Source organism: Urocitellus parryii, chromosome 12 (assembly GCF_045843805.1).
Source record: "Urocitellus parryii isolate mUroPar1 chromosome 12, mUroPar1.hap1, whole genome shotgun sequence".
NCBI classification, from domain to species: domain Eukaryota; kingdom Metazoa; phylum Chordata; class Mammalia; order Rodentia; family Sciuridae; genus Urocitellus; species Urocitellus parryii.
The window spans coordinates 53,517,255-53,530,403 of record NC_135542.1 but is presented as its reverse complement, the minus strand read 5'-3'; the positions used below and the strand labels follow the sequence as shown (position 1 = coordinate 53,530,403).

The window sequence follows — 13,149 nt, the reverse complement described above, 5'->3', positions numbered from 1 at the left end:
TGGATATGAACCATTGGAGGGGTGAGGGATCGAGAATAAAGTAGCTAATTGTAATGATTCAGCATGGGGAAAGACTTCTTCACTCGGAAAAGAAAAACCATAGACCATTAACTGAAATATCACTTTAGATGATGGGTAGATTAACTAATTGTTCTGATTCCTTGCCAATTATCTTTTTTAAAAGTGTCGTGAATAGTTCAGTAGTATAGAGGAAAAAAATATGTGAATATGCTCATCTAAACAAAATACATACATCCCAAGTGCTTTGAGTATGATGAAACACCAGGACAGATCCAGAGATTCAAACACCCTATTGACATACCTCATGCCTTAAGAAAATCCTCCTCCTAAAAGTGAAAAACTGAGTGTGAGGTTTCCTACTAGATTTGAAATCACGATTTAAATTACTTGCTTTCAAACTTGCCACTAATTCAAATCTATTCATCTATTTTAAAACAAAAATCTTAAGCATAGAAGTGTGGAAACATATCCATTTGGAGACATTTATTTCAGTACATCTCAGGCCAAAAACCTTTGAACAGTTTCAGTCATGAAGTTCACTGTGCTGAAGTTCTCCCTGTCGTGATGGGCAGGGTCCCTGGGGGACCAGGTCCTCCAGTGGTCCGAGGAAAGTATTACGGCCATAACCTCCCCTGCCCCATTCACTTGAGTTTTCTGACCCTTAATCATGTGATCCTAGTATATTGGGACCAAATATGTTGAAATATTTATAGGATAATTTGTATAGCTACCAAATGCAGATTAAAATGAAGATTTTTTTCCCTCTAGGCGGCGAAGAGGAAAGCAACTAAGGAAAGCTTGGAGTGTGGGGGATGACACTGACATCTTATTGTGGGAGTTCTACACCTGGTTTTCACAGATGAAATTTATTTCTATAAAACTGCATCAGGAACCCATTAAAATTTATACACATGCTTATGTAATGTTTTGATCTGTAAGTGCTCATTTCATTCTTTGTGCTTCTCCTCTATGCTAATGTCCAGTCTGTTTCCCGGTGGTAGCATCTCTCTGGGAGGAAAGCATTTTCTGTTACTTGCTATGCATGAAACATTCCCAAGCCAAGGGACTGCAGGGCGGGTAGGTGCATATGTACCTTTCTTCCAATCTTCTCCTTTTTATCTATATCGGAAGTATCAGTTTGAATGAAGAGAGGTATTGTATTCTACACCAAAACCAGAAAACTATTCATTTCCCTTAAGGCAGTTGCCTGGTCCCAGAATTGGTGGTTCTGTGTATCTGTAGATGCACTGGTACCTTGGGGATTACTTTTATTTATCTGCCAAAAATATTTTCATCAATATACATGAAGCTGAAACATCCATGAACTCATCTCTAAATAACTGTATCTGTAAAGTATGGTTCATGCCAGGTGCAAAGTAATCACATAAACTCTGTTCCAGCTTACAAACCACCCGGAGGGGCTCTAGAATCTCACGCTGACAAACACTCTCTCCTAAAGGATAACAGAAAACAATTCCACTTTACATCAGTAACACCAGTAACCAGTTAAGAAGGGAGTGTGCCACATGGTTAAATAGCCAACTCCTTATTGTAATAGATGGGGGAGGGGTGGATCATAGCCCTTTCCACTCTTAAGAAACAAAATGCAGGTTGTGCCTTACTACCACGGAGGTTGATTTGTTGCTTTTCTCTGATCGTCTTTGTTGGTCAATGTTCATGTAAACGATAGTGGAATCTTAAAAGCCTGTATACATGGATACGGAAATAAACAACTCCACACTGAGATACTATGCCCTCGAGATGTTTCATTGAAGTTGGTGTAACCTTAGGTACCAGCATGATTAACATAGACTACTGTCCACTGAATGCTGCTACAGTCATATGGCTACAGCAATCCAGGCAGATGCTGTGGACTCTAATAAATTCATTAGCGATGATAACAGGTTCCACCTAGAAAGTGGACAGACACAACTGAAGTTTGCAGAAGTCATGTTAATTAAACCATAATCTAGCATAATTATTTATATTCCACATCAATTAAAAAAGCCATCAAAAGGTTACAACGGTTCCACTGGGAAACTAGCAATTTGTGAGGAATGACCAGTTTGTCAATGCATGGCTCCTCACAATTATAGCAAACTGAAGGAGCAGGAATACACTTTTTTTTTTTAAAGTATGTTCTACCTAATAGTTAAAAGACTAAATCTTCTTCCACTAGGGTAGAGTCTAGAGTCCTGGCTCCCCTGGGTTATCTGACCCAATGATTCCCCCCTATATAAAAGAAGGACAGTAACACTCCTGTGCCTCATAGTTGCCCTGTGGGAGAGCATACACTGTGACTGCACAGCACCCCTTACACCTGGGGAGTGACATGAGGCTGGGTGGGTGGGGGTCGGCATCTGTGCGCCTCCTACCCTCCCATTCAGCAGTTCTTGTCCACCCAATGGAAAAAGAAGAATGGATCAACGCTCTACCACTGTAGAACTAGGTTCCAAGTGTTAAAATAAGCACCACAGAATGAAAACTAATTAATTTGAGCAATTATTTTAAAAAATATTTTTGGCATCTCCATGTAATTATTTCTTGGTCAACCCTAGGGCTGTAAGATATTATGTAACTGCAGGTTGACTTCATTCTTTAAAACATAGCTGGGCTACTTTAATAGATTTTCTCTAGTAATACAGCAAGATGAGCTTTGCAGACCAAAAAACGAGATGGGTATGAATTCAGACCACTTTAAGTAACAGGCTCCCCATGACAAGATTCATAAAATTGTATGCAGTGTGTTGTCAATCTGTCTGTGGCTGATGATTTTTTAAATGAGTCCCTGAAGAATCCACATTTGACTTTGCTGATTTCATGACAACAGATGGTTCCCCAAGTTGTGTGAACACAAAACCACCCCCACGTGCCTGAGCTCCTCACCAGGGTGCCCTGAAATCTAAGAGGATGACTGAGAACAGAGGAGCTGTTAAGATCGTTTTCACTTGGTATCCTGCGCAGGTACACTTGGTTTTTAATGCTCTCCTGGAGTACAAAGCTATTGTCTAGCTCTGGCTCAGCAAGGAGAAGAACTTGGAGAGGTTTCATAGGAGCAGACCAACATACAATCAGTGAGGGAGGGGACCTATAACCACAAAACTAGAGCAACGTCCTCCCTGCTGCATTCAGGGCAGGGAATGCCCTGAGTGCTCCCCTCTCGTGTGACAATGGCACCAGCAGTCTACCCTCAGAAAAGCTGCAGGTACCAAAGTCTGTGTAAGTGTCGGCCACTGTAAGTTCCTCTTCTGACACCCCCTCAATCGCTCTCTGCGCTCCCACAATCTAAGGCCTGCTGCCTCCTCGCAAGCAATCCCTTACAACTCTTCCTCCACACTAATGTGCCTTTGCTAGGCTCATTTCTACCCATCTAAAGTGATATTTCATCTTATTTAGCCAACTGAAACAACTCCCAATTACCTTAGAAGAGAATCCCTCCTGTCAGTTGAAAGTCCAACTTATTAAACCAAGCCTGGCACAACTCTCCCTGGAATATTTACATTTTAATAGTGGCTATTTAGATGAATACCAGAGTGACAAGTTCTAGATGTGTATGTCATCTTGGATAATTTAGCACCCATCAGTTACTTGAAAAACAACAAGCAGACTGGGCAGTAGAGGAGACACTGGGTACCAGACTGCAATTATCTACCTACGGGACTCAGGCAGGTGACTGAAACGCTCATTTGAAAAACCAGTGGTTTGGTCTCAAAGGCCCCTTCTACTGTTGAAGTCTGAGATTCTGTAAGATTTCATCTGTGAAAGGTAAACCCAACACCCAGACCATAATCAGTAGGGGCGTGTGTGTGTGTGTGTGTGTGTGTGTGTGTGCGCGCGCGCGCTTGACTCTTAATTCACTTAGAGCCAAATAATTACGAGCACAATCCCAGTGAGCCAAATTGAATATTTATATAGAAGCTAACCAGAAAGTTTGGCATCAGTTCTGTGTTTTCCCTTACTATTCAAAGATCTCCTTAACCCACCTACAACCACTACCATGCAAAAAGAAGTCCATCAGGAGAGATCGGAAATAAGCAGTTGACAGGACTAGGTGTCGAGTCTTTCAATGATCATTATGCCTTAAGTGTCACACTACTTATTTTCTTCAGTTATATTTGGCTACAACTGCAGCCTTATTAGCAAAGTAAAATAATAAACTCATTTTTAAAGCTTACCTTTCACCACAGAGAATCTCTCTAATGAGACACCCACGCCCTCTGTCCGCAGGCGATTTTCACCTTTCAGTGCCCATTCCCAAAGCAAGGTAGCAAAGCCCAGAATAAGCCAGGTGTTTGGGACCAGGAGGTGTCTGGACCGGGGCGTCCCTCCACATGTTCGTCCAGGTGCTGTTATGATGGGGAATTCACTGAGGAGTCCTCTCTCCCAATTACCTTGGAAGAGAATCCCTCCTTTCAGGTTTATCTAGCTCTCCACCACTGTTGGAAGGCAGTGTCTGGAAACCTACTGTGAATAAGACAGCTTTATAATGGATCCTGAAATGTGAAATCTAAAAAACAAAGCCAATTCAAACATCCCACAAAGATAAGGCCTTAAAGGCTGTAGGCAAGTTTCCTACGTTTTACTGCTCCTAATAGTTGAGGGAAAAAAAAACAATTTAAATCTTTCTGCATTACTCTCAAAGTAACATTTATGTAGTATTTCACAGTTCTCAAAAGAAATAATTTCAAAGACAGAAATTCTTTTTTCTTGTGTATGTACCAACAAGCAGCTGGTTCTGTTTTTAAAAAGACGAGAAACTGAAGCAGAGCCTCACACTGGATTTTCCACTGTCACACACCAGGGAGTGTGAAGTGAGGCTGCAAGAATCTTGGGCCATTTCTTAATTCCCTAAGCTCTTATTTTCTTCAAGAAACAGAGAAGATCACTTTGGGGAAATTGTGATCTTTTTAACTGATATGGATAACCCACTGGAATGCTCATTAAAAATCCATCTTTATTAGCAAGTTCATAAAGGGTGCCCATGCTCTTCTGCTCTGTGATATTGTCTATAATAAACAAAAGCCATTTCCCCTGCCATCGATATGAGCCTCGTTGTGACTATTAAAATTCATTTAAAAATCCATTTGGAGATACTTCCCCCAAGGTATCAGAGGGTGACACCCCATCCTTAACAAGAACTATCGGGGGCAGCCAATGTCATTAACACTGTCGACTGCGTTTTAAGATGAGTCTGAGAAAGAGTAAAAGGAATGGCTGGAAGCTCTAGGCATCCTTTTAGCGCAATTCAATTCCATGTCAGTGTGATTTGATCTGCTCTGTGAAAAACAATCGCTCCTTCAGTCTTCAATGAGGTGAACCTACTTTGAGCAACAGGAGGGTAGCTAAAAAACAGTTTTCTTTGTTGAATAACAGCATGGTACTTTTTAAGATTGTTGATAGGGACAGGACAGCCATCAGGAAGCCACGAAGAACCCGAGTTGGCTGTAACTGAAAGAACTGAACCTCCGCAAGACTGATGTGGGTCCAGGATGGCGTTTAGCTTGGCTATTTAAACCTCCTACACTTCTGAGACTCCCGTTTCATTTTATTTAGCCAACTGAAACAACTCTGAGAAAAAGCCCAGTCCTGAGACCAAAGGGGCCTGTTGGAGAACATGGTGTGACTATTTACTCTGCAACAGACCCAGATCTGGGTGCACTGTGAATGGTGGAGCTGCACTTCAACCAGACTTAGCATCTTGTAAATGACACTGGTAATCACTCAGGACGGGTTTATATGAAGCTACAGGCCCCTCAATTAAAACACTTAGAATATCTTTACATGATTCAAAACTCTGTCCCTCCTCAGTATCACTGTGACCATATTTCCTTATTTGAAAGGTGCAGTAAATGAGAGGACTCGCTATTGACTGGCCATGAAAACTCTATTCATTAGACTTTTTGAAAAGGTAAGAGGGGGAAAAGTCTCCCCCAGACCTTGATCCTACTCTCCTCAAGGGAGAGCTATAAAAGAGAAAAAGTCTCATTTTCATCAAGCAGAGTGAACCTATATTGATGTCAGTGACATGTGCCCATCTCCTCTAATTCTACCATAAGAACGTCCCTCCTGTAAAAGGAGAATTTGCAGAAAGTTTGAGTGAAAAATATTTTGCCTATGCAAAAGCATCATGTTCCACTGTTCTAAAATCCAAGAATTCTAAAGTTGAACCTGATCAGTCTATTCAAAAGCTTCATTAAGAATGTTTGTTTATGTATTCACAAAGCTTATGTGACACTGTAAATAAGAGCCAATGTACCAAGGGATGTTAATAAACAATATTTAAAATATATGTGATAATGTGAGTTTTGTATTAACTACTGTCCTCATATTATAAATAAATGCAGTGAAGCAAAGAACATGAAGAAAAATTTTTAAATGAATTCTCCCCTTGGCTTACAATGTGGTGATATATATGCCCCTGGGCCAATCATTTAGACAACAGATAACTGGTAGACAGTTAAAATTTCTATCTGTGTTTTTCAATTAAGAATGATTCCTAACACATTGGTCAGTCAGAAAGCATATGATCACGCATTCTAAACAGGTAGCCTCAAAATGAAAATATTCAGCGCTGGAGACCCATGTTGTGCACACTGGCATAGGATCCAGTTCTCTACATATATTAGAGATGTTCTCTAAATTATTACATCAAAACAGAAGTTCAAAGACAGCCCCCAGCAAAACAGACAGGGAGCCGCCTCCATGACCCTCCTGGGTTCCCGCTTCCCTCTTCCTGCCCCTCAACATCTTTTAATCTCGGACCTGTCACCTCTCTACTGCAAGCTAGCTGTGTGGCACCTGGACATTAAGCAACCAACGGCCTTCCCAGCTCCCTCTGCGGATGTTGGCTGAGCGTCTACCAGATGCCATTACTCTAGGTGTGGAGATAAAGCAATGGACAAAGCAGGTTCAAATCTACCCTACCCCTCAATTTAGGGACTCAATGAGAGGAATAATAAACAAAAAGTTAGGCATGGCCAAGGGTGGTGGATGCTGAGGAGAAAATGATTTGTGAAAGGGAGGAGGGTGGAGGGGATTCGTCCCAAGACTACAAGGTCTCAGTCCACATTCAGCAGCTATCCGAACATTTTTAAGCACTTAAAATTATTCCCCCGACTTACCCTAAAAAGCAAAAACAAAGCTTTTCAGTAGAAAGGTGATTGCTTTTTGCCTCAATTCAAAGTGTTCTCTCATGTTCTAAATGAATCCCAGCAAAGTTAAGTGATCTTAAAAAAAACTATAGAAAAACATCTTGAAATCACTCTGTTCTTCAAAATAATACTAACAGGAGGGTAGCTAAAAAACAGTTTTCCTTGTTGAACGACAAGCATGGTACTTTTTAAGATTGTTTATAGGGACAGGACAGCCATCACTATGGGGGGAGAAAAGCTCAGGGCACAGGTGCCCTCAGTTACTAAGAGAAGAATTGCAAACAGGGTAAATGACAAGATACCATTCCAAAACCAAGCAGCTTCCCTTTTTATTAATGCTCCAGAAGTGAACTTTGAATGACATTTAATAAGCAAAACACAACGGAAACACCTAATTTGTATGTATAGTATATGTAAACATACATGTTAAATGGATTTAAAAATCTTGATCTGAATAGGATGAGAATTGGTTCTTTGACATCAAAAATAAATTCAGTGGTGGCATTACTGTTTTTAACTCGGAGAGTTTTATATTTAACAGAATTATAAATTTCAAGTTCAGTATAGTCATGGATTTCATGTTCAGGTATAAATAGTTTTTAAGAAATAATCTATATAATAAAATAAATCTACTTTTAAATCACAGCACACTTATTTTCTTCAATCAATAAAAATAATCCTTGGTTATAAAGCAGCCTTATTTTGCAAATGTATTTCAGGAAAATAAGTCTAGCAGTATTTATTGACATACCACACTTTTAAAAAAAGGCAACAAAGTAACAGAATTTAGATTTTAAAATAGTATATTGCAAAATAGTTCAGCATATTTTATTTCTAAGCACAAAGCAAGCTCCATTCTGAAGGATACTTTTAATCTTATAAATTGTTCCAATATTTCTGTGGCAGTTTGAAGTCTAAATATTTACAATAAATCTTTACGCACATAGAACAGAAACTTCAATACATATACACAAGACAGACTTTGGACATTATTACATCACTCTAGCAAAGCTTAGTTTGTAACATATACTCAAGGAGGAACATGGTACACAGTGCCGTCTGTCGCTCTGTAAGAGGCTGACCCCTGCAACCTCTGGGGGCGAAGAACAGCCACTGCAGCCAACAACACCAGGCTGACCAGTGACAGAACAAAGCAGCCCGGGAATCACACACATTTAAATGAACAAGTAATACGCCCTTCCTGACATAACTTAATTTGCTCTCTTCTGTTGAATACATTTTTTAAATGTTTTTCATATTCCAGGAGGAAAGGATGTCAGAGAATCTACAAAGATGAAAGTGCATCATGTTTTAAAAGTGCTTTGAGTGTGCGTGCATGTGTGCACAAGTGAACGTGTGTGAGATAGATACATCTAGCGAAGAAGTTAAACAAGTATGTGCAAAACATTCTGATTTGAATTCATAAACCTTAATTGTGGGTTTTCTGTAGTTCACACACATTAGACAGGCAAGCAGCAGAAGAAAACTCGGAGGTTACCTACTTTGCATAGAGGGAAAAGCACTGAACCACAAGTCAGGAGACTCATGGTTGTTTGCCAACCAACTAGTTGGTGGCCCTGGGTAGGACAGATTCCATTTCTGTATTCAGCAAAGGGGCCAGAGCCCAAGCCAGACTGCCCAGGGTTCATCCACCTCTCACATTCTAACACACCTTGATGTGAGCCATTCCTGAAGGGGCGTGTGATTTTATCAGAAATATCAAAAATACACTAGTTGCTATTACCTTAAGGTAATTATTAGGAATAAAACTCAGACAGAAAGAAAAACTCAGAAAACATGTGACAGAAAAAGGTCATGTGAACACTGTGTTAACCAAAGCTAGTGAAAACCTTCACCATCGTGACAAATCCAACATCATGTGCAAAAATGAAACACAACAAGCAAAGCAACACATCCATTTATCACCTGGTGGCACATTCTTTCCTTTCTTCCTTTTTTGAGTCCTGGAATTTTTCTTGGGACCTAAAGCTTTTAAAGCTTTTAAAAGTGCTTATTTGGAAACCTTTTAAGAGAACCATGATATCTAGAGCTCATGTGCTTGTGGCCTTTTAAGGGGTCACTCATTGTTGTAAGGGTTTGTACGAAGATGACTATACACTGCATTTCCACATGTTAGACAATGGCTAAAGAAAGTAAAACCATATGCCATGGGTTCTTATTTTACACGGTGTGCGTGTGCACTGTGCACACACACTTCTGAGCTCGACTCATACTTTAGAAGCTTAACAATTCTCATCCACAAGTTTGGACCCATTGATTCCCCGATAGGTCACTCTTCCCGGTCTAACTAAGACTCCATGGTTCGGCTTACAGGTGAAATAGCGCTTGTCACCCACGGCGCCATCGTTCTTCCCCTTGGCGCTTCGGAGCTCCAGTCCAAGCCAGATCCCTGAAGCAAAGTCCGTGGGGCCCACGTACCTAACGGTACCCATCTCATTAGAGCTCGTGAGCAGGACCTGAGAGCCCCGGTGCAGCTTCACACTCCCCTCAAGGCCACCTGCTGTGCTGGTACTGCTCCAGCTGCGACGCAAAGCGGTCTTGGACCTGTCCAGAAGGGAAAGTGAGAACAGTCCTTAGGTGTGACAGCCACAGAAGACAACTGACCATACTTATTCCACGGCCAGATTCAGAATTCGTCATTGTCATTCACAAAAGAGAACACTTTATGGGAACAGCTTGATTTTTTAAAATGCTAAGCAGCAGCTATCGCATCACTAACACCAAATGAGGTCTGGGTGTCCTGAGCAGGATTCCTTCCTTTTCCCTCCTCATGATGGACTACAGATACCTCCCAGCACCTGCTGCCAATGTGACCTGGTTAACAAAACTCTTTGGGACTCACTCACCCGTGAACTCAGCCAAGGCCTCAAGCCTGCCCCGCCCAAGAGCTACCTTCCGTGATGTGCTGGAAGTCGCTGATCCTGACGTTCACCCGCGATGGGTACACTGCGGCCCAGATCTTGCTGCCCTCTCATCAGAGATCTTCCAGAAACCACCAATCCTACCTGAGCCTTCCACCGTCTGTCCCATGCCACTGCTCCAAAAGAAACCCTTCTCCCCAGGACCACAGCAAATACAGTGCAGAATCTATTACCCAAACTGCACAGATCTCATTGGAAACAGAACCCGGATCCTACTTATTTTTCTATTTTATTTCATTTTTATATATTTTTAAATACTCTATCAAAAACACTATCTCCTTTCCTATCAACCACAACGCAGAAAGGAAGAGGACATGAATTTTATGGGCAGAAAGCTGAGGCTTAGAGGCTTATTCTGAGTTGCACTTGCCAATAAAAGTAACAGAATTCTAGTTATAAAATACTTGTAAAATTATTATTTGCTATGTCAAATGCACAAATACAATAATAAACAATGTGTGAGAAAAAGCACAGATCTTTACTGAAGAACATACAAAAGAAAAAAAGTTCTTTTTCTAAATAGAAACATACATTTGTTAATATTTCAGATTCACCCCAAATGGACAATTTTTGAATCATGACAAAATTATAGTAATCTCCACATAATGACAGTGAGCTATCGCTTCCTGAGCACTCAGTACGTGCCTTACACTTCCGAATATTATCTCATTCTGCCTTACACAAATCCGTGAAAGAGGTCCTGCTTCCTTCCTGCTCTCCCTAAGAGGAGCACAGGCTCAGAACCTCAGGCCCAGGCTGCTCAGGCACACAGGCCAGGGCTAACTCACCACCAGATGGGCATCAGCCATCAAGAAAAGGTTGAAAAATGATGAGGCCATATTTACATTGCTGGTTTTTTTTTAATTACAGTCACAACCCATAAAACAATGTGGCTCTGGCACAAGAATGACAAATAACAAAGAAAATGACTGAGGCTACGATTCAGGAGCAGAGTGCTTGCCTAGCAGGTGAGAGGCCCTGGGGTGGATCTAACCCCTACAAAAATAACTATTAATCTAGAAAAATTAAAAATATACAGAATTATTTTATGTGAGGACAGGTAAACTTCAGAACAGGGAACTCATTAGGGATGCTGGGCAACTGGTTGTTTGGGAGAGATGAATGTGATTCTCACAACTCATAAAATTTCAAAATTCCAAATATGAATCCCAAATACATTTAAGTACTAATGCATAATTTAAAAAAAAAAAAACACTGAAAGAAAATAATGCTGGGTATTTATCTGACCTTGTGCAGAGCATGCATGTGCCCACACACACAGAGAAAGGGGGTGATGAGAGGAAGAGATACATGTTTTAAAAGTTTGGCATCTATTATTAGTCAAGTTATGATTTTTTTCATATGCTATTATGATATAAAAATGTTTCCAGATGCTGGGTTTGTGACACAGTGGCCTAGCATGAGTGAGGTACTGAGTTCGATCCTCAGCACCACATAAAAATAAAGATATTATGTCCATCGATAACTAAAATAAAAGAGTTTATTTTTATAAAATGTTTCCATATCATAGCATAGTGCAGGTCTTTTTAAAAACATTGCCAAAGTCAGTGAGGAAAGATATTAAAGAACATGGGATTATGTTCATGATATTTTTATGAAAAAAGCTTTCTAAAGGGTATAAACACTGAGTTTGATCCATCTAACTTTGCCCAAAAAAACCCTCAGACACATGCATTAGGAAAAAAAAAAAAAAAACTGGAAAAGCTTACACACCAAGGTGCCGATAGGGATAATCTCATGGAGGTTACAACATCACAGATGTTCCTTTTCCGCATCTAGTGTTCCTTAATGTTTTAAATGTTGTACACTCAACTTTCCTAAACCAAAGAGCTTATAAAGAGAGCAAAGAGGGGACTGGGGCTGTGGCTCAGTGGTAGAGCGCACGCCTAGCATGCATGAGGCACTGGGTTCAATCCTCAGCACCACATAAAAGTAAAATAAAGATATTGTGTCCACCTATGACTAAAAAGAAGGTAAATATTTTTAAAAAAGAAAAAGACAGCAATGAGTAATAAACTGAATTCGCTATCTAAATCAAAATTAATGGTTTAGATAAACACTAAACATTCTAATAAGAAATTATTTTGATTCAAGTTATATCAAAGCTCAGAAGTCCGGGGAACTGAGAAACTCAGAATCATAGTATGTCTGAGAACTATGTTAATTCACTCAAAAACATTCATTGGCCACCTATGAAGTGGCAGGCACCGGCTAAGCTCTAGGAACCCTGCATAACAAAGCACTAAAATGCTCTAAGCTACAATAAAGAGGGAGGAAGGTGCAAAGGGGGGGGGGGGGAATCTCTCCTGAAAGCCCAGGGAAGGCACTTGGTGGGGAAGTGACACTGGGGCTATAACTAGGGAGGTCGTGGACAGAAAAGCAAGCGGTACATGGGGTGAGCAAAAGGCACATTTCAGAGGGTCTAAAGAGCACAGCCCATGAGGTAAGGCAGGGGAAACACACAGGCGCTGGCCATGCAGGTCACCGTAAACTGTGCCCACGAGTCTGGACCTCACTCTGCTTAGAAATTCAGAAGTGAGAAGGGAGGCAGAACACACCGACGGGGTGTGAAATGATGGACCCTGTGGCAACTGAGTTGCAAAAGTTTGGCCTAAAGATACTTAAACCTGAGCTGACCGCCCCCTGCCCCTGTGCGACATTCCACAGACAGGACCCAGCACGCACTCGTGAGCAGAGGCTCCTAACAGGGAGAGGAGCAGAAGCCACGTGGCAGGGAGGGGGTGAGATGCTGGTCAGAGACAGAATGCACACAGCAGGATGAGTATAGTAGGAGAGGGGACGCATGCCTGGTGGCGACAGGTCCCCAAGCTCCTACAGTACTCTCTAAGCTCATTTTCTTTGTTACTCCCATTCCTGGCATGAGCTGTGCATGGGCTTCTGAAGAGCTGCTTCCAAGGCGCTCAGTCACCTTTTCCTCTGAGTGAAGCGCATTCATCGCTACCATCTCCCCCACGAATAGAAAACCAACCTGCTCTTCCACACAAGTGGCGCCC

The 13,149-nt window shown here is 41.2% G+C and overlaps 2 protein-coding genes across 6 annotated transcripts in view; one reads left to right on the top strand and one right to left on the bottom strand.

Moving 5' to 3' along the window:
- Alk (ALK receptor tyrosine kinase) overlaps nucleotides 1-818 on the top strand; it is a 647,158-nt gene extending 646,340 nt beyond the window's left edge. Inside the window, exon 30 of the mRNA XM_026390638.2 lies at nucleotides 790-818. The gene's annotated coding sequence lies outside the window, so the exon portion shown is untranslated. The remainder of the gene's footprint in view (nucleotides 1-789) is intronic.
- A 6,664-nt stretch (nucleotides 819-7,482) lies between these two features.
- Clip4 (CAP-Gly domain containing linker protein family member 4) overlaps nucleotides 7,483-13,149 on the bottom strand; it is an 89,813-nt gene continuing 84,146 nt past the window's right edge. For all 5 annotated transcript variants that reach the window (XM_077791878.1, XM_077791879.1, XM_077791877.1 and 2 more), the window contains exon 16: nucleotides 7,483-9,737. In XM_077791878.1, the coding sequence (XP_077648004.1) occupies nucleotides 9,416-9,737 (322 nt within the window). In that variant the 3' untranslated portion in view covers nucleotides 7,483-9,415. The remainder of the gene's footprint in view (nucleotides 9,738-13,149) is intronic.